The 25,816-nt window shown below is 46.7% G+C and overlaps 3 protein-coding genes across 3 annotated transcripts in view; 1 reads left to right on the top strand and 2 right to left on the bottom strand.

Moving 5' to 3' along the window:
• Positions 1 to 6,115, bottom strand: part of LOC144721869 (mitochondrial Rho GTPase 1-like) — a 38,220-nt gene extending 32,105 nt beyond the window's left edge. Inside the window, exons 1-8 of the mRNA XM_078599798.1 lie at positions 5,903 to 6,115; positions 4,332 to 4,390; positions 4,025 to 4,106; positions 3,862 to 3,905; positions 2,997 to 3,050; positions 2,769 to 2,821; positions 1,521 to 1,629; positions 195 to 296 (exon numbers count right to left, since the gene is read on the bottom strand). Of these exons, the coding sequence (XP_078455924.1) occupies positions 195 to 296; positions 1,521 to 1,629; positions 2,769 to 2,821; positions 2,997 to 3,050; positions 3,862 to 3,905; positions 4,025 to 4,106; positions 4,332 to 4,390; positions 5,903 to 5,939 (540 nt within the window). The 5' untranslated portion in view covers positions 5,940 to 6,115. The remainder of the gene's footprint in view (positions 1 to 194; positions 297 to 1,520; positions 1,630 to 2,768; positions 2,822 to 2,996; positions 3,051 to 3,861; positions 3,906 to 4,024; positions 4,107 to 4,331; positions 4,391 to 5,902) is intronic.
• A 2,800-nt stretch (positions 6,116 to 8,915) lies between these two features.
• Positions 8,916 to 15,995, bottom strand: POLR3H (RNA polymerase III subunit H). The gene is made up of 6 exons (XM_078599785.1): positions 15,582 to 15,995; positions 13,988 to 14,084; positions 13,651 to 13,737; positions 12,612 to 12,675; positions 11,603 to 11,843; positions 8,916 to 9,060 (listed from the first exon to the last, which is right to left on the bottom strand). Exons 1-6 carry the CDS (start codon positions 15,690 to 15,692, stop codon positions 9,007 to 9,009), a joined length of 654 nt encoding a protein of 217 aa, XP_078455911.1. The 5' UTR covers positions 15,693 to 15,995; the 3' UTR covers positions 8,916 to 9,006.
• A 252-nt stretch (positions 15,996 to 16,247) lies between these two features.
• LOC144721854 (DCN1-like protein 3) lies at positions 16,248 to 22,716 on the top strand. The gene is made up of 5 exons (XM_078599773.1): positions 16,248 to 16,396; positions 18,824 to 19,187; positions 20,457 to 20,674; positions 21,723 to 21,877; positions 22,171 to 22,716. Exons 2-5 carry the CDS (start codon positions 18,921 to 18,923, stop codon positions 22,569 to 22,571), a joined length of 1,041 nt encoding a protein of 346 aa, XP_078455899.1. The 5' UTR covers positions 16,248 to 16,396; positions 18,824 to 18,920; the 3' UTR covers positions 22,572 to 22,716.
• The last annotated feature ends 3,100 nt before the right edge of the window (positions 22,717 to 25,816 follow it).

Below are 25,816 nucleotides of genomic sequence, written 5' to 3'. Positions count from 1 at the left end.
ACCTCCCGTCTAGCGTCACACTTGAAAACATAGCTTAGACTCTCCCCCCTGCTCCACTATTTTTGTCTTTTCCAATTAGTCCAGAAATGGAACCAATACAAGTCAGTGTTTGATTACTTAAATAATCGGACGGCTTAGCTGAAGAAACCCTGTGCGGTGCCGAAGGCAAAGAGAGGAATTGGGAACTGTCAGACCTCCTTGTCCTCGGTGCAGTAGAGTGGGGCGGTAGGATGCAGTACGGCTTTCTGGGCGTAATAGAAGACCTCAGAGATGTTCTTCAGCGTCTTGGCCGAGCACTGAGGAAGCAACGACAACGCGCCTGGTTCAACATCCGTTTAACCTCATCGGTCATTTAGCCAAAAACTGCCTGCTCACACTTATCGCATCTCATTTTTATATTTATAGAGCGCCTTAGCTCAAGGAGCTTTATATCGTTGAAAAACTGTAACAACAATACAGTGATTTAGCTAGCGCGATAAATGAAATTGCATCTCAAAAGACTTTACGAAAATGAACAAAAACTACAGGAAGGTAGTAAGATAGTGGTGGGGAGAATCAGGGCAGACAACATAGGAAAGATGACAGAGCAACACCGCAGCACATGCCGGAAGAAAGCAACTGGGGCCCAACAACAATGGGTCCTGGCAACAGCAAAGGGCACTAGTCCCCAGGGCACCCCCCCCCCAAGGGGCCCCAAACCCAATAAGTCCCAGTCCCAGGGCAATGCCCTCTACAGTCCAGCGGTCTACAACATTGGGTCTTTCCTCCTTTTCAAAGAAGCTCTCCAGCGACGTTCATTTGTTACTCATTTTGGCTAGGGTTAGTTTGTGAGCTTACTAAAACTGTGATGGAGACAAGTGCGCATTGCGGGAAAGAGGCGCGGACAGAAGTGGTAAATAAAACAATGGGGGCGGGCCACGCGCGGACTCACCGCTCACCTCCTGCTGTGCGGCCTGGTTCCTAACAGACCACAGACCGGTACCGGTCCGCGGCCCGGGCGTTGGGGACCCCTGCTCTATACAATGTGTGATGTTCGCAATATTTTTTGTGATGTCTCTAAAAGTGCTCTGACTGAGCGACTGACTTAATTTTTTGTTTTCACTCACGTTAACAAAGCTAAAAATGTATGTTAAAACAAAACACATCTATATATCTAAAAATATCATATTTATTTAAACAAACACGTGCATTTGTGTGGGTGCAAACACACACGTGGTTACATGGGACGCAGGGGTCATAATCTCAGTGTAATTTATTTAGAAGATTGTGATAGGCCAAGCACTTTGCTCGTAAGGAGAATACGGCAGCCAAAGGAGAGAATGCATATTGAGAGAAAATCGACAGTAGAAATGGAGAGATTAAATAAATCGGTGGTGGACCAGTTGCTACATTGAGGGACCATCAACATAAGCTCGTCTTGAGGAGGCTTTCATCCAGAAGTTGATTGCTCATGGCTGATGATGCCAAGCGCTAGAGTGATGGACGCGTGGGTAGCGTCGGAGACGGGGTGTATGCGTTACCTCCACGCAGGTCTCAATCTCCGTGTACTGGTTCATGATAGGCAGGATGGCCTCCATGGTGCTGTGGTCCACCACGTCAGACTTGTTACCAACCAGAATGATGGGAATCCTGTGGAATTCCGTCACGGCCCGGCAGGGAAAAAATATGATCAATACCTTTAGAATTGGTAAAAAAAATCAAGCGATTTACATTGGCAGTAATGCAAACCCAACTTGTGTAAAAAAAAATATTCAAACAAATAATGTATACCGATAACAATGCTTCAGGTGTGGGGAGGTCCTCATGCAGCAATGGACTAACAATAATAGTTTCTGCCCCTGTCTCCCTGCGCTAAATTTAAGCCTACTATATACATATGGATAGTTTTATTTCTCCAAAGCAGCATTGATGACAAACGCGGTGATCAATGCATTGTTGTGCCTTTGCACATTGGTAGCAATCATATTTTAGGAGACATTTTTTTATGGTACGTTACAAGGCAGGAAGGACAGTTTTGATGACAGAATGATTGGCTATATTGTACTTTGGACTGCAATTAGTTCCATAATCTATCTTTGCAATGATGTATATCTGAAATTTCAGTGTTACCCCTCATACATGTTATTTTTTTTCCAGGAACATTGCTTTCTTCCAACATTCCAAATAGCAACAAGCTAAAGTTGAGTGAATTTCAATAAAGTGCGTACATTCACAAAGTATCACATTCTCAATATATTAATTTTCCAAACATCTCAATGCAGGAACCTTCTGAAAAGTATCTGAGTGACACCATTCTTGGTTCATGAAGGGCATTATTATTGTATGAAGAAAATGCAAGTCAATACTTTCAACTATATTGTGCAAACAAAAACTGCGATGAGTCATTATATAATGGCAAGTGCATTTGTGGGTCAAGTCTGAGAATAGGTGCCAATCACAATGTAGAACACCTTATGCACAGATTACCATAAATACAAACACAAGTAATTTGGCAAGCAACTATTTCCGAACCACAAGAAACATAGAGAAAAGTCACACAAGCGGAATAACACTTTGCAATGATGAATAGCAGACAAGAAAATCACAGTAGTAAACCATGCAACATTGCATTCCACTACAGTAACACAATTATTTTTCTGGAATGTTTTTTTTTACAACTTTGAACATGTGGTGTCAATCAGCATATTATAAATAAAGGGGTATTTTCAATTTATTATGATACCACAAGGGCATATTCACAGCTGGGCTCATATGCATTTGTGTCTCACCGCTCATCTTTCTCAATAGTTTCATTGATGAGAGGAACCCATTTACTTGTGATCTAAAAGAAGAACAAATATTTCATTATATTTATTTACAAAAACACATGATATAAATTCAGTGCAGGCTTAGCAAAAAATAAATATCAAAGCAAACCAAATAATGAATTGGGTGTACATTAAACACGAAAAAATATAAATGGTTAAAGAAAAAACATTACGGAAAATTGCACTTGCCTTTTCAATGGAACGTTCATTGTCAACTGCATACACAATACAGATTACATGTGCCTGCAAGAAGCAATACAAACAACATTGTTTTGGCCTTGCAACCTTTTTACAAATACACACATAGCAGTTGTGATTCTGCTAATGATATCCAAATATTCGTGCTCGTTTTAAGGTTGAATGCTTTAACTCTATTTAAAATAAAGTAACACTTTGAGATAAAATCTGCAGTTCTAAACAACACCAATTTTAACAATGTGCAATGCTACTGACAAATGAACCCACACGTTACTCCATTAGGATTATACATAACAACCATCACCCCAGGTCACTCTTGCAACTGAGACTATGCTGGTCTCTTGGGTTCTCACCCAGTTAAACAAAATACATTTTTAACTTTTGTATAGAGTGTTGGCAACGTCAGAATACACGTCACAGTACATGGTGATATAAAACACATCGTTTGTGTTGCTTTTCGCTTCCTAATTCCAACCGTGTTGCACAGATTAAGCGAGTGAACAAGGTGGGGGATTCAACTCAGCTGTGACCATGACCGAATTAACAGACATCCTCACAATGGAGTGTCTGGCAGGTGCTGGAAACTGTATTTGGACTTTGCGAAGTCTGTACATAACCTTCAAGTTACATAATAACCAGGTCAGATGCTCATCATCAGCAATAGCAGAAGACTTAAGAAGTTATTTATATGAAGCACATTAAGAGCTAATGCTATCCTAATCAGTCACATGATCCAATCTTGGACTAATCCTCCCAAGAAAAAAGTAACTCAATCGACTGTGTTCTCTACAAGTAAATGCTAACTTTGGCAACGGATAACTAAATCATGCAGCATAACACATCGAAGATAGCTTACCCTTAAAATTTCATCTTGCAAATCATCATCTGTCTGTTCTGCAGCTGCCAGAGAAAAAAGGAAAACACATTAACTTTTTTGACAGAAGCAGTATAATTAGTTTCACAACTTTGCGAGAAAAGTCGTCAACTTGACAACACGATCTCAATGAAGCCCCACCTACCGGAATAGTCAACAATGTGTGTGGGCACTTTTTCTGGCGTAACGTCGGCTGGAATAGTTATCTCTTCCGCGCGGGCCGGCACCTGAAAAACAAAACAAATCAGGCCAGAAGTCAGCGTTTGAAGGTTATTGTCACCAGATCTTTGGTCGCATATCACACGCAGCCAAACCAGTAAAATCTGGACTCAACTACGAAAATAACTTCAACGGAAAGAGATATTTCTAAGAAAGGTAACGTGTTGTAGGTATGTGTACGTAAATTACGAGTAAAGTGCTCGGAAATGTTTTGCCGTTCGTGTTCATCTCACCTCTTCTGGAAACTCTTCACTCACAAGGGACATAATGAGTGAGGTCTTGCCCACCTTGGCTGTACCACGCATGCGACAAATGACAAACAAGCAACAATGAAAATACTGGGGGAGTCAATATAGACGTGCACGTAGAGCTATTGTATGTCCACTGCTGGATGAGGGCCTTCCCACGCCATGTGGATCGTGGTGATAATGTAAAGTACATGAATACAGCACAATAGATTTTGCTGCACCACCCTCTGCTGCTCACCACGTAGCCCTCGCAGAAGCCTACAACGCCTGTCTGATTTATGCATGGTCGCTCATCCAAGTCCACTCAACCCTTTGAAGCTTTCAAGACCGGGCGAGAACGGACGCATTCCAGATCAGTTGGTCATTGGCATGGCAGTTAATGTTCGTTACTGGACGCAGGACGAACGACTACCTAAAAATGTAATTTCATTCATTACATGCGACAATTACACAACTTATCTGTCCGTAAAAACACGGCGTTCCAAGTTTTTCCACACCAATATCACAGCGACGTAAATGATTGTGCTTCAACGCGTGCATTACAAAGTGTAAAGCCAACGATGCACTGCATCGATAACATCACGTGCGTGCGCCGTGTAAGTACAATAAAGCTTGTTCAGACATGCAGACAGACGATGGCTCATCTTCGACTTATCTTGGCTTTAACGTAACAAGCGTTTAGGCCGAGTCAATTGGGGTTTAAATGGCATCTCAGGCCGCAGTAACAACTGCTTCTTAGCTGTGTGCGTATTATTTATATATAAAGAACTTTTATCACGGGCCATGCTCTATCCACTGCTGAAAGACAGCCTTCCCCACGAACTCCGGGTGGATGTCCTATCGAACACGTTGCATTCCTCATAAAGTCAATCCCGTCGTTTATTTATGACCATTAGCCATCAATCATCCCTTTCCTCCCGACTTACCTAACTCTCAGCATATATCAGACCGTACGTAAACTGTAAAGGATCCACCACGGTGTACACGATATGCTTCACAGTAAATGCTATCTTCCCTAAATACATAAAGGAATAAGTGGACGGTATCATATTCAGGCACAATGTAACTGTTTAAGACACTGCACAAAGTTTGTTTCCAATCGATAGTATAGTACTAAAGACAAGATAGCAAAGGGTGGTGAGCCGAAACGTCTATGTTGATTTGACTCTCGACAAAAAAATTTTTGATTCGTTACATGGACAACGTAAAATCACAAAAACGGGTCAAGCGCGTTCAAATGTAAATATTTGTACAACCGACTTGACGCATTGTGGGTGCATGAATACTGCAAAGTATGGGCACAAACGCGTTAAACCTTCCATCGAATAGAAAGGCAACCGCGTCACACAGCACGCAATTAAACTGATGGCGGAGCAATAAAGTTCACGAGCCAGTCAGTACACGTTTCCACGAGTGGGACAGGCTGCTACGCCCCACCCTGCTCTGCCGGGGTCACCGACTCCAAACCCCGCCGCTCAACTAGGCCACAACCGAGGCTGCAGAATTACGACCGAGAGGCCTACCGCCATACGGCCCGAATCGCGACGGTCACTCACGCTCTCCCACGAGCAGGATTCGCACATCCTTCTTCATGGCTCCCGGTCGCTTTGCTGGGGGGGGGAGGGTGGTGTGGGGACACGCCGTGCGGGAGCAGAGTTGGGGGGGGGGAGATTTCGCGATCGTCTCCCCAACCGCGCGCTTCAACGGAGCCCGCGCTGCGCGACCTCCATGTCTCCGCCGCCGAGACGAGGTAGCCGGCCAATGGGAGCGCGCCGTTGTCGTGACGTCACGCGTCTCGCGCGGGGTCACGACCTCCCCCCGCCCCCCCATCGCCCCTCCCCCGCCGCCCTCTCCCCCACCGGGCAGGGTTGCGCTTACGAGCGCCGCGACACGTGCGTGGTTGAGGCTGAGCGCGTGCCGTGCAGCACGTGTCTCACCACCCCAACCCCCCATGCCCAACTGTCACCGTTCCTCGACTTACGAACAAATACATCGCCTCTTGTTCGTAAATCGAATTTTACGCGAGTGCAACTCGACTCTAAACACGGGGAATTGCTTTAAAGGTTGTGTAACCTCCTCTGGATGCCACTGGTTCGTCACGTTCTGCATATTTAGATGCCACCACGGCCATCTATTGTACGGCGGTTGAACTTACGACTCTCGGTCAAAATAGGCAACTGGACATATGGACAGGTTTATTGGTATCTCTGAATGTTCGTAAATAGAGTCAATGTCGTGTACGGACAGGCCCCGACTTACGAACGGGGTTAAATTCCTGGGCCCCGTTCGTAAGTCGAGTCGTTTGGGAACTCAGCGTTTAATAATTTAATTGTACTGTACGTAACGTTCAGTGTTATAAAGTGTGTTATATTCCAACTAAAAATGTATTGTTAAACTTTTTAATTATTAAAAAAACAAATTGTACATTTGCATGTGATATTGTAATGATTACTATATAGTAAATCAAACTTATTTTCACTTGCAGTACCTTGAGTTCTGATGCTGGCTTTCTTGTGGGGAGCATTTCTAGAAGATTCATTACATCTCGCAGAGCCGAACAAAACACATTCCTGCGGAGGGAGCTGGTAGGAACGTTGGGTTGCTCGGTCAATGGCCAGGGTAAACGGCGGCGTGGTGTATTCCGCAAATATGCCCGACTGTGAGGGCGGGCACAAGCCGGCGTGAGTAGGTTAAACGTTGAGTTTTATAAGGGCACCACGGGGTGACCAGCCTCTCCCCACCCAGCCCCACCTTCCCCACCCCTCCCCACTCTCCCGTCTCCACCCACCCCTTCCATTTTTGGATGCACGACGGACGGACACAATAATCCCCTGTGGGCTGGTGGAACCAGAGGGTTCCTACCAGTAATAGATCCACTGTTCGCAAGTCGGATGCTTAAAGATAATCTTACGGTGGTTTCTTGGTAAGTGCGGATGTTCATAAGTCGGACGTTCGTATGAATGAGAATAATTATATTGTAGTTATAGAGGGAGGCTTTCGCAAATTGAAGATGGGCGAATTATAGACATTTAGATACATTTGTAGGAATGTTATATAAAAGGCCATTTACCTGAAACGTCACCTATTCTTTTTAGTGCTTGTACACCACTGCCAACGCAGCATCACCAAATAATGTTCAAATTGTAGGGATAGGTGACAAATAGAATTCAAAGGTTATATAGCTTCTACGAATGACTAAAACGATTAAAATTATGGTGAACAAGCATGTACAACGTTCATGAGAATGAATTTATATCGAATCGATACTTTTTCAATGAAGCATTCTTTGATTCATTTTCTTGAGTGTAACTGAATTATATAAACAGTACAAATGTTCCTTTTAATAACATGGAAGGTGTTTAGATACGAGGCAACAATGGTTGTTTGTGCTGGGTGTATTGAGAACCAGAGGCAAATCTAGAAACCTCCCAAGAGGTGGAGGCAGACCCAAAATGTCAATATTTAGAAATATGGCCTTACATTCTAATTGTTTAATCCTCCATCGTGCACATCCCCCCCCTTCTCCGCTCGATCCGGATCCACCAGTCGTGATGCATGGGTGATGGCGAGGCAGGCATTGGAGACCAAAGAGCAGATGGTGGAAGACTGTCAGGACAAACCTTGGTGGTTGCGGGGGTCTCCTGTGGCAGCAGTTGCGGGATCTGACAGAGGGTAGAAAAATAATTGCCGAGGTGTGGTGGTGGTGGCATAAGTGGTTTTGGCCACAACTTCCATGATCTAGAATTGTGATCAGAGGGGTAACATGAAAAATAACAAGTTTTTTTAAAATATAAGAAGCTACAACACACACCCCAAACTTCTGTCCATTACAAAGATGAAGGATCCCCCCATATAGCCTAACCGAGAGTTTGCCCAAGTGCTGTTAGCGGGCACCTATGAAGGCCAGCACGATACACGAGGTGGATGGTCAGCACTACGCCTGGTTGCCTTTTTATCCCCAGTGACGGGCTTACACATTATACCAGGTACTCATTGGAGGAAGATTAGATCCAGGGAAGGCCCAGGAACGGTTTAGATTAGTCACTGGTTTTGGCCAAGAGTGGGAATCGAACTGGGGTCGCCGGGTTCATCCTGCAGCACGCTAATCGCTGCTCCACCAGTGGTTAGCACGCGTGTGTGCCCAGTACACATCTGGTCACACACACACACACTGGATTAAAGACAAACCTATAGGGGTGCCTCTTATAATCCAAACAGGCAATTTATAGGCATGTAACTTCACTGCCGTATTCATACATCACTAGGTCGGTGGAGGTTGAAGCATACACGTAGGATCATCGTGCAATACACACGTTCCTTTTGCTGCACTGCCCTCTGCTTGCAATGAAACCCCACAGACGCCTATAACGCTTGTTTTATGCATGGTTATCACTAAATAAAGCACGATCCAAGCTCAACCCAGCTTCAACTTTCTGTTTATAAAACATTTATTACTGCCAGATTTTCACTCTAGAACGTGCTATGTTTATTTTTTATATAGAGTTGTTACTCAGTAGATGTTACCGTGTTATGTAACAGGTGCAAGTTAACTCAACACAGTCAAGAGAATTGAGTAAAAAAAATACTTTAATCGTACAACAAAGTTAACTGCATTCGCAAATATATCGTATGTACACATTCCGTATGTTGATGAAGCGCATCAGCTGTTGTTCCACCAAGACAGCAACCCGAGCCCTGGCTCGCTGATGGAAGCCTGCACACAGTCAATGTGAATGCGAACGTGTTACTGCACCCACCACGAGTGACGGCCATTGCACACGTGTTTAAAACCACAATACAGTATTCCCTCGTTATTCGCTTGGGAGATGTGTTCTGGAGATGCTCGTGGAGTAGTTTTTTTTTGCCAATAATGATTTTAAATAAATTACCTGAAATACATAAGCTATAAAGTAGATTGAAAAAATCATGAAACATTTTTTCTAATAAAAAGTAAATAGATATTAAAATATTAAATAATTATTTATGCACCAACTTACCTAAAAAAGCATAATGCTGCGCTATTACACCACTTCATCTCATCACATTCTCTCTCGTCACTTAATCTCCTCACTTTCTTCCTCTCTCTTCCAATGCAGTGAATAGCGTTCCAGATGCGATTCGCGGATAGCCAAAATTGCGGATAGCAAGCTGGTGAATAACGAGGGAATACAGTACACGAGCAAAAAACATCCACAGGTATTCAAGCCCGTTCCAGTTTGCAGCACACAATCGACGCGAACAGTAGTTTGTTAATCTGCTTCTGAATGAAGCCACAAATCCGCACTTATCAACAAGTAAGGTCAAATAACCTGCATGGCCCATGCACAATCTGCATCAGAAAAAAACATTTTTTCGAGACCATGTGAACTACATTTTATAAAATCTTGTGCTTTTTTGTATTCATTTAGCTTACACGAAAAAATAGCTTTCTATTCAATGCACTCTTTCCCTCTTTCCGTTATAAAGCATGTCAATGATTCATAACACAATCATCTGAAAACTTGTTTTTGGAGGTTATGCAATGACACAGGTGTTGTCAATTGTACTTTAATAATGGTCACGGGTAGCTTGTGTTGCAGCGAACAATCGAGGAAGCCATCCAATAAACACTTAAGGCCCTGGTATGATGAAAAACGTGGTCCAGAAAGGCCTATTGGACAAGAGAAATGTTACTTCATTTCAGTTTGCGGTGGACAGGTGGCTCAGAGGTCAGAGAGTTGAACCGGCACAGCTGAGATCATTGGCTTGAAGCCGTGACTAAACTGGGTTTTCAAGTGTCGTGAGTTGATGGTCTCAGCCAGATCACAAATGACTGCACAAAAAACACATTACATTGGTGTTTCACTCAATTTGGCTAATGACCGTCGTGCAATAAACATTACGCTGGGTGGCACGGCGGGTTGGAATTGCTGTTCCCTACTGTGTGGTTCAGAGTTCACTTGAAGGGTTCTCAAGAGGAGCTGCATAATATCAGCTTTCACAAATCATTCTTAAACACAAAGGGTTGCACTGATCTACGAGTTCTGAACACATAATTAATTTAATGACTTGATGTCAATTAGGAGAAAAGAATGTTTTATATATATAATTAGTTTATTTATTTATTGACACTTCGACCACTCAGCCAATGCCACCCACCACTTACTTGTCACCACTTTCCCATCTCTAAAATAGGTTGAAGACCAAGGCATTGCCCAGCCGAAACAAGGTGTATTTTAAATTTCATTTAAAGCTTTCGTGACTGCAGGAATTCATCTTCTTGATTCTTTCGGTAAAGTCACGTAGAAGGGAAATAATAAAAAAATAAAAATAGAACATAATAAAATACAATTCTTCAGACGCTGTCTTCAGACGCTGTCTTTCCGACAGCCCTGTTCTTCACCTGAGGACAGCTGCTTGCGTTGTGGCGGAAACGTCGTGAGAATTGTATTTTACTGGTAGGAACGAAGTGAACCAGCCTACATTAGATTATATCGTCCGTCCGATGTCCGATTAGGTGTAGCAACATCGCCCCCTACTGCAAACACTTGGCAGGACCCTACAAAAACCTTTAGACTCAGTGACGCTTTCCTGGCTAAACAAGTGTAACATTCCCTTATAATTCCCTGAGATAGCTTTTAATTAAAAAACCTTTAGACTCAGTGACGCTTTCCTGGCTAAACAAGTGTAACATTCCCTTATAATTCCCTGAGATAGCTTTTAATTAAAACATTCAAATTAAAAATTATCTCACAGCGGCCTAAAGCCTACAGCTAGGCCTAAAGCCTAGAACTAGGCCTCAAACTCTCCCTTCGTATCGTACCCCCACGTGTGTGAAAGGGAGTTAATGTTTAACAATGTTACATTCCCTGATGTTTTTAAATAGAAACATTTACATTTAAAGCTTTTACATTAATAATTATACATTAATAATTAAAACATTTAAATTAAAAATTAACTCACAGCGGCCTAAAGCCTACAGCTAGGCCTAAAGCCTAGAACTAGGCCTCAAACTCTCCCTTCGTATCGTCCGATTAGGTGTAGCAACATCACCCCCTACTGCAAACACTTGGCAGGACCCTACAAAAACCTTTACACTCAGTGAGGCTTTCCTGGCTAAACAAGTGTAATAATACATTATGTTTATATTCTTTGGTTATTCGTTCCTACCAGCCCACCCCGCAGGGACCTGTTATCATGTTTTATTTTTATTATTTTATTATTTCCCTTCTACGCGACTTTACCGAAAGAATCAAGAAGGTGTATTTTGTACGTACCGTCAGCGAGTACGGTGCTTGCTTCTTCTGGAAGTCCTCGGCCGGCACAGAAGCCGCACCGGACCCCGGCGTGGCCGCCACCGCCGTGCCGTCTCCGGCGGCCTCGGGGCCCGACGGTGTCGTGTCCACGAAGGTCTCGTCCATGACGCGGAAGCGAACGTCCTCCCCAACGTCCATGAAGAGGTCGTGGGTGCCCTCCTCCGTCTCGTACTCCCACACCCACACCTGCTCGCCGTCATCGCTGCGAGCGTGCGTCAAGGCAAACGTGCGGCGGGAACGTGTCCGTGTGTGTGCGTGTACAGTAAAATCTTAATTATCTGGGTGAATTAGTCGGTGAGAAGTGGCCTGGATAAAATAAAATAGACATGTATATTAATCCAACGGTGTAGGATTTAACAGTGTTCAGCTCGTACCGCGTTTTGTTTGTCACCATGTCCAACGTTTCGCTCCACGTGTTGGGAGCTTCTTCAGCAACAAAATTATTCTAAAACTGAATTATGCAGTTTGTTCCGTCCTGAGACGTCAGACATCATCCTGAACAACATGGGGTAAAATCCAAAAACACCGGACAGCTATAAGGCTATAACAATGTAGAAATATTTACTTGCGTAGAATGGGGTGAGGTGATAGGATGTAATTTGTTCTTGTTGATGTCACGTAGGCTCTGAGTCACAATCCCCAGATCAGCGAGGACCAGTTCATGAGCCAGTAGCGTGTGCGTGCGAGGACATTTTATTTATTTATTTACTCTACAATACTCCGTTTGGTAATAATGGTTGTGTGCAATTTCAGCACAATTGCCAATGGTTGCTATGAATTAACGCGACTTCCATTTGCGTCGCTAATTATGCTACTGTACCCGGTTACAAAAGTCCCTTGCCGGATATTACCAGGATTACACAATTATAAAAACTAGCTCATACAAGTTGTATTGAGCTGGTTGGCAAGGGTGAAAGACGAGATACCAGAATTTCAGTTGGCTTCAAGAATGACGTCTCGAGAAGGATACAACTTGGACGGTTGCTGCAACGACTCTGGGGGGATGCGAATGTCATCAAAAAAACCCAGCGACACTGAAAACAGAAAAAATTAACATATGAAATTAGAAAAATCACGATAAGGAATCAACCTAACTCTAAACGTAGGCTTTCTCAACCAATATTATGATTCATAATTAGTCACTTTTGACTCGAGATCTAAGCTGTTAATCTACGGATGCTTGGATGCAATCTCCAGTGAAGCGTCATTCACCATTTTAAAGTTGTGAGATAGCTTTTCATCAACAACACCGGTGCTGCTGCCAAAGCCGTAATAAATGTGGCACGTTTGATTCACGTGACATTTTAAAAAAATATATGAATCAATCTTTCTGCTGAAAGATGTCCAATTAAATGTACTCTAATTGCACACCTCTGCACAAGCAGCAATGGACAAACAGTACGCCAGTAAACCATAGCTGTTATATTTGGAATACACCCGACATGAGGATTTCTCAACTCGAGTTCTTGCAACCATTTATGGTACGGCTTTCCAAGTTTACAAAGTCACCTCGGTTCAAATGCAAATGAAGTATTTATCGGAATCAAATGTGGGGTGATTTAATCATGCTCCTGCCTATTTCTGCACTCTCACCTCACTCTATTCTCCTCTCATCTCCCTACTCCCTTCCATGCCCTCTCTCTTACCTGTCCCTTCTCATCTTACTCTACTACTCCCCTTCACGCAACATCCACTCCATCAACAAAAGCCTTGTCAAACCCCGCAGTCAACCTTCGCCCAGTGAGGTCGCTCATTCTCTTATGCTGCCGCCACATTCTGGAATTTCCTTCCCCCAGTTGTCAACTCCCAGGCAGCATCCATAAAAAACAAATCTTCTGCCTACGATTGCCTTCATAAAAATAAATATCCCCACCGTTTCTGTCCAGCGCCTTGAGATGTGTTCACTTTATATGCTGTCTCCATTCCAATTAGATTATACTACAGTTGTAAATGCCGGGTGACCAGGACTGGGCGTGCGAATGTGAAGACATGAAGTTGTTCAGACTCACCCTGAACCCCCTCTTGACTGCAACACTTGATCTTGCCGATGAGGATCTCATCCAGAAATGGGCGGAACACCACGAACCTAAAGTGAACTGAGGGACACATAGCGGCACAGTGTTCACATCAAGGGGCAAAATGTTAGCCTTGGTGCATGTGTGTGTACTTTTAAAGTCTCCAAGTTTACCTAGCCTGGCACAAGCGCCATGGGGACACCACCACCACTTAAGAGGCGAACGCCAATTTTTGTTGATGTATGTTGAACTTCTTTCGCACCGTACGTAGCCGTGCTAATCGGTGGTGCGGGAAATCGGAGGTGCGAGAAATGTGTGCGTGAAACGGCACCTTTGGTGTGTGATGCGCCATCGCCAGGGAACACGAAGGAGTCTTCCATCTTCGTGATGTCGTACAGGCAGACGCACAGCCCCACGTTGTAAACAACCTGCCGGAACAGCGATATCTGCTCATCTCCAATCGCTCCTGCAAGATTGTCTGCCTAAACAAATGCTGCTAGAAAACAGTGGTTCAGTAGACCTCCTGGGCCTGTGTTCTTCATTTGCAAGGCTCGCGGGCCACTGGGGGTCCCTGGTGGCCTTTAGTACGGTCCCCAACAATACACAAATGGGAAAACACTCCCCATGATCATCATCACCATCATCGTGCCGTCAAACCCCAATTGTGTCAAAAATGTGGCGGTCCACACACTGCTGATGCCTTATCGGCGAAACTGCCCCCCCCCCCTCTGAAAATTAGTGAAGAACACTGTCTCTCGGCTCATGGACCGTGATTCATATTGGTGATCACCAATAATTTACCAGCCAGGAGATGGCAGTGTCGAGTGTCGCCACTTCGAATATTGTGTACGACATTCACGGGGCAGACATTCCAGTGAAGACCCTTCAAGAACATGCGAGGCTGGCTCCTTGGTAAATAATGTCATTAATTAGCCTTCGATACAAAACGCGCTCTCATGGTTTCCGATTCACGGATCGCACACAGGACGCGATACGGCGACGTTTGACAGCGACGAAGATCATGGAACCGAAAGATCCAACACGGATGCAGCGCCCTGGCGATTTCTTTTTGGAATTGCGTGGGCAAAGAAGAGGAACGCGTCGTTTAGAGAAGACAACTCGCGTAATTAACAGTGCGCTTGGAAAACAACCACAACGGCTAGAAGGGACGATGGCCAATGACGGAATGGCAGCACAAGGATGGAACGCGTCCACCGGGGGGTAACACATACCGCTGGGATGGAGCAATGACATCTGCTGGTGGGCAGGTTTCTACGTGAAGCGTCTACATCGCAGAATGGCGAGAGAGATTGCGACGGCTTTGGGGTGAACCTTCATCCAGCAGTGGCTTGAGCATGGATGCCGATGAGTGGATTTGGCCAAATACGATACCCCCCCACCCCCAAATGAGAATCTTCTCGAAAAAGTCTCGAGACTGTCAGGTAATAAAGTCCTGTATTTAGTGTTACAGTGTTTATTATGATTATTATTATGAAGTGGGGTGGAGCGTTGCCGAACGATGTCCCATGCCACGTGGCGGTTTTGGGCCCCATCCTGCACCGACACTCTCCCCCACAACTGTGACCAGCACAACACACAAATACCCCCCCCCCCGTATAACCTTATATCATACTGTTGGGGCAAGTGCTGTGAGCGAGCACTTTTGAAGGCTGGCACGGTACACAAAGGGTCGGGTGGCAAGCACCACGCCCGACCGCCTTTGTCTCCCCAGTGGCGATGTTTTTTTAACTTTACACACACCGCACCAGTGACTCATTTTGAGGCCGAGCCGACCTTGGGGTGGCCCAGGACTGGATCAGCTCATCGACACCGGTCGCGGATTGAGCAGTTGTGCAATTGTAGCTGCCGCAGCAATATAACAACGCCGAGTCTCCGCGTGGCAGCGCCATCCTCCTCCTCCTCACCTTGTTGGCGAGCTTTTTATTGAGCTCCGAAGTCACGGCCTCGTTGAGTTTCACCCCGAAGTTCCAGGGCGGGATGCGGACAGTGTCGCTCATCTCTACCAGCAGGAACATGACCAAAGCAAAGGCCACGCACGCAGCAGCAATCGCGAAACAAACGCCGGCCTCGGAGTCAGCGAGGGCCTGCAACTAACAACGCCACCGCCACCACCGCCGCCACCACCGCCGCCAACCCGACTATCACCAGGCACGGGGCTGTTACGGGAGTCGCATCTGGCACGAGAGTGAAAACGAAACCCTTCGCGTCGGCTTGTCAAGTAAGAGAAGAAACCGCGGTTCGATTGATAATTCTCTTAACACGTGGGAAGGGGGAGAAGTGGGGCTCACGAGGGGCCCAAACACGTGGGAGGTGGGGGGAGGGGGTGGGGGAAGGAGGTGGGGGGAGGTGGTGAGGGTGGGGGGAGGAGGTGGGGGGTGGAGGGAGGAGGTGGGGGGGTGGAGGGAGGAGATAGGGGGAGGGGGAAGGAGGTGGTGGGAGGGGGCAGGAGGTGGGGGGTGGAGGGAGGAGGTGGAGGTCGCGAGCTCATCACCCCCCACCCCGATATCCGGTGACGTCACGCCGCCCCGGCCGATGACGTCAGAGGGGGACCGCGGATCTCCGCCCCGGCGTTGTTGGTGAGGCCGCCTCCTCCTCCTCGTCGCGACCCCCCTCTCCGTCCTCCTCCTCATCCTCCTCACCGCGCCGCCGCGTCTCCCGGCACTCTTCGTCGTCTCCCGCACGCTCCGTCGTCCCGCGTGTGGCTCGGGTCGTGGCACAGGTGAGGGATCCTCGCCGACCCTCGGGGGTGGTGGGTGGGCCGAGCCGGGTTCCCCTACCGGAAACGGTGCGCCTATCGCGGCAGAGCCCGCTAGCACCACGGCGTGTGCGCGTCCGACTAGGCCGCATTCGCCGGCGTTCTCGGCGGCTCTCCGCTGGGGTTCGCCTCGCGTTGAGCGGCGTCCGGGGAGACTGTCGGGGGGCCAGGGCTTGTGAATCGCGGGCTCGTGGATGGGTGGTTTGAGCCCGGCTGAGCCGAGTCGGCTACCCCTACCACGACCAACACGCGCTGGCGACAAAGCGCTTTGTCTGCCCTGAGCCTCTTGTGCTGAACAATAGGGGGGCACCCGAGGGCGCGTGGACGGTCACTTTGCCGTGCGTGCTGTTGTGTGCGTCCTGTGTTGTGTGGCCGAGTATGACCCGGAGCTTCGCATGGAGCGATAGGCAAAGGTAGCTTCCAACAGTGTTACGCAGCTGACGAATTTTTTTAAAAAGCTGCTTGTTTGGCCGGATAGAGTGGGCTAAACAGGCGCGGCGCGGACTAGGGGAGAGGTGGGCTGATGTGGCATGGGGGGGATATGGAGGTGAGAGGACTTGGCGATGAACTGGTACCAGCGGTGTGAAGATCGATCTCTGCGGAGGAGGTTCGTGCGGGACGCTGCTGAGCAGTTGAGAAGCTACAGCCCTCAACAACGAGCGGAGCGCCAGGCGGCAAAAGTGTAGCAAATTGGCACAGTGGGATGCACAGATGGTGCATCTGTAATCTCGGCCGGTCATCCCATAAAACCTGGGTCTGCTCCGTGGCCTGCCAGCGGGCCTTCGACACTGCATGTGGATCTAAAGTGCACCTAGCCTGGCACGAGTTTTGTGGTGATGCCCCCGTCACTTCGTGGCGAATGGCGGCTGGTCTGGTTGTCTGTACCGGTCCGCGCGAGTTTTATTTTGTCGTCTTTGTGTGCTTGTTTATACGGCTGTGTGCATGTGTGAATTTGTGTTGTCTTTTTGTGTTGCTGTGTCAATTTGTCGTTAGTTTTATTGTATGTACGAGTGTCTTTGTTTTTCTGTGTGCATGCGTGTGTATTGGCTTTTGTGTGGTTCTCTGTGAACGTGTCTTTTGTACGTATAAGTGCCTTTGTCTTATGTTTGCGTCTTAAGTTGTTTTCGGTGCGCGTGTAAATTGTCCTTTTGTATGTTTGAGTGTCTTTTCGTAGACATTACTGCATGTGTATTGTATCTGAGTGTGAATTTGTTGTTTGGGTGAATGTCTGTTTTTGTATGTGTATTTGTGTGGCGTTATGGCTGCAAGTGTGCGGGGTTGTCTTTGTATCCGGTCTATTGTGTACGTTTGAAGTCATGTGGGTGTGTATTAAAGTACATAGGTGTTGTATTAACATATGCGTCTCACGGCTGTAACAGGAGCTCGCTCACAATATTTGCCCCCACTGTCTGGCTTTTATGGGGCAGCTTTGACCGTATGCAGATGTCTGGAGAGATGTTGGCACACTGCTCTGTGATCTTCGCTTCCCCAGGTTCGAGTCGCGGGCTTGTGTTGGCATCACTACGCCGGTGGTATTAAAATATTTTCTGGGTTTGCCCGAGTTCCACTCAGCCATGAATACGAACCTGGTGTGGTGTGTCCATTTATTTTCAGGGGGGAGACAAAAAGGTGGCCAAGTGTAGTTGTCACACCACCACCACAGCGTCGTGAGCCGTGGCCAATTTATTAGATGCTCGCTAGCAGCGCTTGACTCAAAAGTTAAAATGGATTGAGCTGGGATCTGTGCAAGTGTGTTTATCCAAGTCTGTCTCAGCGCTCATTAATCTATGAAGTTCACTCAGGGGAGAGCAAAGCTGGCAACGTGGCACCCTCTCCAACATTGTATAGAGCACACAAACGTACATTACGTTTAATTTTTTCCAATGCGGTAAACATTACACGTACAGTATATGTATATATGGTTGCATTGCATAATGTTAAACAGGTTATTTTAGTTTTGATGACTTAATATTGCTTGTGAGCGTAGTCACCGGTGTTTGTACTACTATTACGTGGGTATTTACAGTTGCGCTGTATAGCTCGGATGTGTGTTTTGGTTGTGCTGTGTGTTATTCGGCATGAAGTCTTGACGTTACTCTCCACGTGCTCGAGACCTTGACGCTTTGAAAGCTGCCACCAGTGGAGTAAAACGTCAGACGTGCTGGGAGCTTGAAGACGCTACCATCACACGGAACTGCGCTACAACCAGAAAACACATCGGAGAGCTATATAATTGTTTGTGTTAGATGGCATAACCTAGGTCTGTTTTATATCGAAATCGCTCCCCTCATTAAGATGCATTGTTTTTTACCACTCTTTTAAAGGCAGGATGTGTCCACACCACCCGTTGGCGAGTACCCCCTCTCATTGTTCTGTTACGCGCGATTGCAGGAAACCGATGCCGCACGGAAAACCTTAAGCGGCGCCAGCCCGACAGCTCGGGACGGAGGGAGGTGGAGGAGGTGGTGGAGGACGGGGAGAGAGCGGCATGGGGCAGTGCGTGGAGCGGTGCAGGCGGGACTCCCGTGATTTGCCACAGACGCGAGACAAAAATGGCAAGGGCGTTGGTGGTGGAGCAGTGTCGGGAGGCAAGCTGGCGTCTCAGGGTGGTGGCGCTGCCAGCCCGGCGGAACGAGCGCCGTGCCCCGACAGAGCCGTGGGCACGGCGCCCTCGCGTGGAGTTCCGTCATGCAAAGATCCCGGAGAATATCCGACAACGGACACCAAAGATGGAGCAGAAAGCGTGGGGATTAAGGTATAACAATTGTTAGCAGTGATGATTTCATGATTGCGATAGTGTTGAATAATTATGGTAAGAATGTTATCGTCCCTGAAGAAATAATGTAAACATGTAGCCATTTTGTCAATCCACTGCTGGATGATGGCTTGCCCACGAATGTGTGGGTCGTGATAGTTATTTGACGACACTTCACACTGCTCAATACGGGTTGGAAGCCCTGCAACCCAACCCTGTGTGCATTGTGGTTGAATGGGTTGAGCAGATTCAGTATTTAGTAATTTCCTTAATCATGGATGGCCTAATTGAGTCTACATTCTCCTTTTTGATGATCTAATAGGGTGAGGCAAATTCAATTTTTTATATTTTACATGCGAACGCAATCTAAAGTATCCTGAAAAAAATCCACACAGCACGGATGTATCACAAACCCATTTCCTAAATTGCCATCTGGTAACCTTGCACCCGAGCAGGTGGAAGTGAGAGCACTTGATGAAATTTGCATGATCCACAAACCCTGCCTCTAGACAAAACCCTCTTGTGTCTTTTCCAAACACAAAGATCCCCTGTGTAGCCTTGAACAGACTGCTGGAGCAAGTGTTGTTACTATGTATGTTGAACTTCTTTCCCACCGTACATAGCCAACTGCTCATCGGAGGTGTTGGAAGTAAGCACCTACTGATGCCTGCACGGCGCAAGAGGACGGGGTGGTGTGGCCAACACCACATGCAGTTGTCTTCGTCTATTACCACACCTTGTGCCATGCTAGGTGCATTGTATGCCAAGTGAAGGTATAGACCAAGATGTTATGACAAAAACAACCCATATTTCCTCGAAGTGTCAAATGTTAATACAGTGGTGTGTTGTGCTCACATCTACCACAGTGGCAAATGGAGGCTCTACCTTTGTGCGAGGTGTTCTTACATTTTACGACTAAAACATGGCAGGAAAAATATTTACAGATGCATACAAAGCCTCGAGCGACCATCATGTCGAAACAGGTTGTTATATATATAGTCAACTCGGAATCAGAATGTTTATCCTGGAGAAATCCAATGAGCTATGAAGCCCTTTTTTTACAGATGTCCAGTAGGAGTGGGCTTTGCAGCAAAATCAATCAATTTGACTGTACTTTTTTTGCTTCCGCGTCTATGCCTCCCTACCCCTTTAAAGTATTATATTTCAGGCATGTGCCAACAGGACCAGCGATACAAGCCCACCCCCACCGCATGATATTGGCCTTCATAAACACCCAGTTTCATTGCACATTCACTTGGTTTCGCGCAGGTCGAGTCGGGCGTTCTCATCTCCGCGCTGGAGGAGCAGGAGTACTCTGAGCAACGCATCGCCGAGATGTTCCTGCGCTACCGCGACGCCCGGGAGGACGCCGTGCTTGCCGATGGCATGGAGCGGTTCCTTGCCGATCTCCACGTGGAGCCCGCAGACTTCGTAGTGCTGGCGCTCGCGTGGAAGTTCCAGGCCGCCACCATGTGCCGCTTCTCCAGGTGCCGGCGCTGCCCAGCCATTGCCCTCCAGGCACTCGCAGTGACCTTTAAAGCTGTGATGCTCTAGAGCAGTGGTTCTTAACCTGGGGTGCACGCACCCACGGGGGGTGCGAGATGCCCTTTCTGGGGGTGCGAAACATGCCAAATTTTTTTAGGAGGTAAATAATAAAAACACAAATGAAGCACAGGGCACGTATGTTACATTAACATGCTAATTTTTACCTGGCAGCCCTTTGATTGGTGGAAAACCCACCACCGCCACAGTCGCTGCCCATAACTTACATTAACATTGGCTGCTGACATTTGGGCTATGCCAATTTCAAACCTTTATAAACAGTTGTCTTTTGAAGCTAACCTCCCTTTTCCTGATGACGACCGCTTGTGTTGCGATCGAAACCTTGTAGTTTTTTGTTATTTTCTTTGAACCTACCTATGTGGCTTATTCGATTGTGTTTGCTGACACGCCAGATAATGGGTTTATTGCAGAGGTCGACAACCTGCATCTCCGGAGCCGCATGAGGCTTTTTAATGACTTCTTGGTGGCATTATTTATTAAGCACCATCTCATATTCACGTACATTGCGGCTCTTGAAATATCGATTTATTTTTTTCCCTTTACGGAATTTGAAAAAAACGACTTGTTATTTTGGTTGTCGATCCCTGGGTTCGCCTGTCTGCGGGGCCAAGTGACATTTTGTGACGGGTACGAACGTTTAATCACGCGGCGTCGTGGGGGTTATTTCACCGTACTGCACCCCACTGGTAGGTGCAGATTGGAGAAGGGGTGGGGATGGGCATGACTGGTTAAGATTTCGCTTGCCCACAGGTGTTAGCTATGGACGGAAATTGAACTAGTGTCACTGGGTTTGGAGCACGATGCGCGGACCGCTGCACCACTACTCCACTGCACTTTTGTATTTGTCATTGCATAATAGACCAAAGGTACAGATTAAATTAGTAACACAGTGCAGTGGTCTTGAAAATGAGGTGCGCCTGTGCTCTTGTTTTCTCTCTAATCATCCTGCCCCCCCCCCACCTCGGATCCCAGGGAGGAATTTGTGGGAGGTTGCCGAGCACTGCGTGCCGACAACACCAAAGCCATACAGACTCGCTTTCCCGAGCTCATGTCCGAGGTGCAGACGGAGGAGAACTTCAAGGAGCTCTACCGCTTCACCTTCAACTTTGGCTTGGATGCCGAGGAGGGTAATGACTGCACAACGCAAATTGTGAAACTTTGCAGTCGGGCAGTGCCGCGTCGTCCCGTGTCAGAATGGTCCTGGCAGGTGATGGCACAGAATTTCTGCTTAAGTCACTTTATTAGAACTCTGTATCTGCACTTGGAACGCACCTCTGAATGTACAACCTAAAGCACCACATTGGAGGGCTATACAGCACAATCCCAAAGACGTATGCATTCGTACCCCATTGGCTTGGTTTGTGCATGCCATGCAAGTGCAGTGGCTAACGAGCTTTTCTGCATGGTTGATGCGTTCCAGGACAGCGTGCGCTGCCATGTGAGATGGCGATCGCGCTGTGGCGGCTGGTGTTCTCCCAGGATCCACCTCATATCCTGAGCCGCTGGCTCGAGTTTCTGTCGGAGAACCCAGCGGGCATTCGTGGAGTGTCGCGTGACACGTGGAACATGTTCCTCAACCTGGCTCAGACCGTCGGCTCGGACCTGAGCTCCTACAGCGAGGACGAGGCGTGGCCCAGCCTCTTCGACGCCTTTGTCGAGTGGGAGCTGGAGAGGAGGCGGCGGGAAGAGAGCGGCGGCGGGACGTTGCCCGGCGGGCTTGACGATGGGGGTGGCGATGACGATGGCGACGACGAAAAGCGGGAGGATTGTGTTGTGGGCGGAAAAGCCGACCCCTCAGGCATTGGCCTGCAGCAGGGATGAGCTGCATCAGGGAAGGTCTGTTATTCCATTGGTTGTCCTCGATTGCGGAAATTACACGCGGAGGAGAGGAAGTTAAAAACAACCGTCCCTTTACACAAACGTGGCGCTGTCGCACAGGTTACACTACACACGGTGGGTTTTCAGTGGCGACGGTACCATCGGGGCAAGGCGTAAGGCCGCCCCTTTGGCACCGCCGGGTTCCCCCGTGTGTCCTTGCACTGCCCATGTGGCCACGATGTCCGAATTCCCGGGTAGACGCCCTTCACCGCAGAAGCGCAGACGTGTCTCGTCCCTGTGCTCACAAATGCAGTTCCACCACTTGGTGCTAAGTGACCAATTTGGACAAAGGCATGAGGATAATACAAACGAAATTGTCCTTTGTAATTCTTTAACAAGACGTCCGGCTCGCAATGGCAGCCGCAGGCGCAGACCGCATGTCTGTATAAGTAACAAACATTCTGCGAAGAACCGTTTGATTTTGATTTTTACTGTGTAGCGAGACGATGTTGCATCAGAGTTAATTTTTCTTGAAACCTCAATACCAAAAGTGGCCATCAGGAACTAAAAGTGCTCGCCGAAAGGAATCTGTCCACAAATCACTTGCGTTTGATGGAATTTGAACGCAGTAAAGCGACATGCAGTTGATTGCAATTTTTCCCCTTTCCTTTTAAAAATAACACTTGGCTTGTGGCATTTTTGCCAAAGCCACGCACTAGAGTGGGGGACATTTTTACCCACGAGTGATTCTCTCTCACTGCAAATGTGAAGTTGCACATATGCCTTCGAAGGTATGCAGGTTGACAGCTTTTGTTTTTCGTAGCATAAATGTACATTGGCTGGATGTTGATAGTGCATATTGGAGGAGAGTTTGTGCTTCGCAGTTGGCGCATGGTGGCGAGTGTTAAGGGTTTTTGACCGTTTTTTGCTGGATTTTGTTGTGCACGCCATGAGTGGCGATCTGGGCTTGCAGAGTGTGGCCGGGGCTGGGTGCCGAATCGGCCACACAGTTTACGATTTTTATGTCCCCAGGTGCGTTTCTAAACCTGAATGCACATGTTTTGTATGCGAGACTGTTTTGCTGTTGCTGGTGTGTTGGTGGCGGCGGATGCTGCCGTGTTAAACTTGAACTTTGTATTGACGTTAAGCATTCTTTTTTTTTGTGTCGCTTAACGTCGCTGTTGGCTTGTGTAGAATTCACGTCCCAAATTGAGTTCGAGAATTAAACAAGAAAAAAAAAACCTTGAGTAAAAGTCCAGCCGCACTGTTCTTTCATAGGTTTTTGTATTTATATTTATTTTTTAATATATTTCACGTTATTTGAAATTCTGATTGACCTAACGAGTCCATTGTCTTTCTTGCCTCTGCAAAAAAAACCATCAGCACATTTGTACTTTCCCTACTTGTAGCTCTGAGGCTTCCACAGAGGCAGGTTTGAGGTCAGGTTAAAATTCCTCATGCGACTTTGTTAAGCGATTTTTGTTGTTGACAAAACATTATAGTGGGGTCGGCAATGTCCTCAGTTGGTCTCCCTCTGACTTGATGTTCAGTGCTTCTCACGAACATCCGATTTGCAGAACCAACAAATTAACTGCAAAAGTAATTGAGTACCACTCACTGTGCTGTCCAAGAGGACTTCAAATTTGCCCAGTTCTCTCCTAGATGCTGCTAGCCCCTCACTGACCCTGCCTTTGTCCAGCCTTTTCCCCTCTTACTCTCCTTTTATTTTTCAAGCAATACTTTGTGTCCTATGGGCCCTTTCTTTTATTGCCTGTCCAAGTGACCTCAGCGGTTCATGCCCAGTTGTGTTGTTTTGGCTTCTGTTCCATCGTGCGTCACGGACGAGATGGGGGCATGATATGAAGGGATTGCGCAGTTTTTTTTGTACAGATGATATTTTGTTGCCAAGGAAGATCACTTTATACCATTAAATGTTTGTATTTTATATACCTGTTTCTCGTGTGGATTCTTTCATCGTTCCAAATGTGTTTTTGGTGGTATTTGCCACAGGGGTGCACCTCCATGCTGAGACATCTGTCCTGTCAGCTCCTTTTATCAGCCTTTTACAGATATTATTTTTCCACTTTGTCTTATTCACATTTTATCCAACTTGTGTTGCCATTTTCATGTCAGTGAGACAGAGTCCATTCGAATCTGTGATGAATGCATCGCACCAAATTGGAGGGCCGTTGGACCTATCTCTGAGATCAATTCAAGTGACTTCTGGTCCATAACGTACGGAGGGCAGCACTTTCTCACCTGCCCTGCCATCGGGAATAGGCTTCATTGCACGACCATAAACATCAATTATTATAGCTGGAATGTAATAGTTGGTGACGACCTATCTCCACTTGAGAACCCTTTTAAATCGCAGGTCGCTGTCCGGATGTGAAATCGTGATATCAGTGGTTCCAGCTCTTGCGGTGACCTCTTGCGACGAGTAAAGGGATTTTAACATCGGCGAACACTCGGTAAGTCGCAGGGTTCATGTTCCAAACGTGGTCTTAAAGAATTTGAGTCCATAACAGTGGATACTGTTTTATTTAGGTTCTGTATTCCACAGAACCAACATTCAAATGCTTTTGTAAAACAAAAAATGTCACTGCATAATGTTCGGGGCTCTGGTGTGCAGCTCTCCAATGTGTTTTTAGGTTGATCAGCAGGCGGTAAAACCCAAAAACACTTCGCTTATGTATGTATTTTTCGATTTAAAGCTTTCGTGACTGCAGGGATTCATCTCCTTGGTTCTTTTGGTAAAGTCACGTAGAATGAAAATAATAAAAATAAAACATAATAAAATAATTCTCACAACGTTTCGGCCACAACGCAAGCAGCCGTCCTCAGGTGAAGAACAGGTCTGTCGAGAAGAGACTGTCACAGACTCTGTCGCAGAGTCTCTGTCTTCTCGACAGACCTGTTCTTCACGTGAGGACGGCTGCTTGCGTTGTGGCCAAAACGTCGTGATAATTATTTTATTATGTTTTATTTTTATTATTTTATTATGTATGTATGTTGAACTTCTTTCACACCATACATAGCCAACCATGATAACCGCAGGTGCGGAGGAAGGACAACAAACTAAAACAACAAAAAATCAATTCTAAAGAAATTAGTTTTCAATCTAGATTAAAAGTGCATAGCTCCAGTGGCTTCCTAATATCGGAAGGAAGAGCGTTACCGACGGCCGCAGAAGCGCATCTCTGCTACGGAATTGGCGACACGGTTAAATACAGCGCGGGGGGGGGGGG

Source organism: Lampetra planeri, chromosome 1, assembly GCF_965212315.1.
Source record: "Lampetra planeri chromosome 1, kcLamPlan1.2.h2, whole genome shotgun sequence".
NCBI classification, from domain to species: domain Eukaryota; kingdom Metazoa; phylum Chordata; class Hyperoartia; order Petromyzontiformes; family Petromyzontidae; genus Lampetra; species Lampetra planeri.
The sequence above is the reverse complement of the archived record's forward strand: the minus strand, read 5'-3'. Positions and strand labels throughout refer to the sequence as shown.

Bases quoted from the DNA above. Each gene is read 5' to 3' on its own strand.
- POLR3H (XM_078599785.1), bottom strand. From the start codon at position 15,692: ATGTTCCTGCTGGTAGAGATGAGCGACACTGTCCGCATCCCGCCCTGG. The intron at 14,085-15,581 runs GTGAGGAGGAGG...CTGTTCCGGCAG, and splicing joins ATAAAAAGCTCGCCAACAAG to GTTGTTTACAACGTGGGGCT. The intron at 11,844-12,611 runs GTATCCTTCTCG...GCACGCTCGCAG, and splicing joins TTGCAGCAACCGTCCAAGTT to CGATGACGGCGAGCAGGTGT.
- LOC144721854 (XM_078599773.1), top strand. From the start codon at position 18,921: ATGGGGCAGTGCGTGGAGCGGTGCAGGCGGGACTCCCGTGATTTGCCA. The intron at 19,188-20,456 runs GTATAACAATTG...GGTTTCGCGCAG, and splicing joins CAGAAAGCGTGGGGATTAAG to GTCGAGTCGGGCGTTCTCAT. The intron at 21,878-22,170 runs GTAATGACTGCA...GATGCGTTCCAG, and splicing joins TGGCTTGGATGCCGAGGAGG to GACAGCGTGCGCTGCCATGT.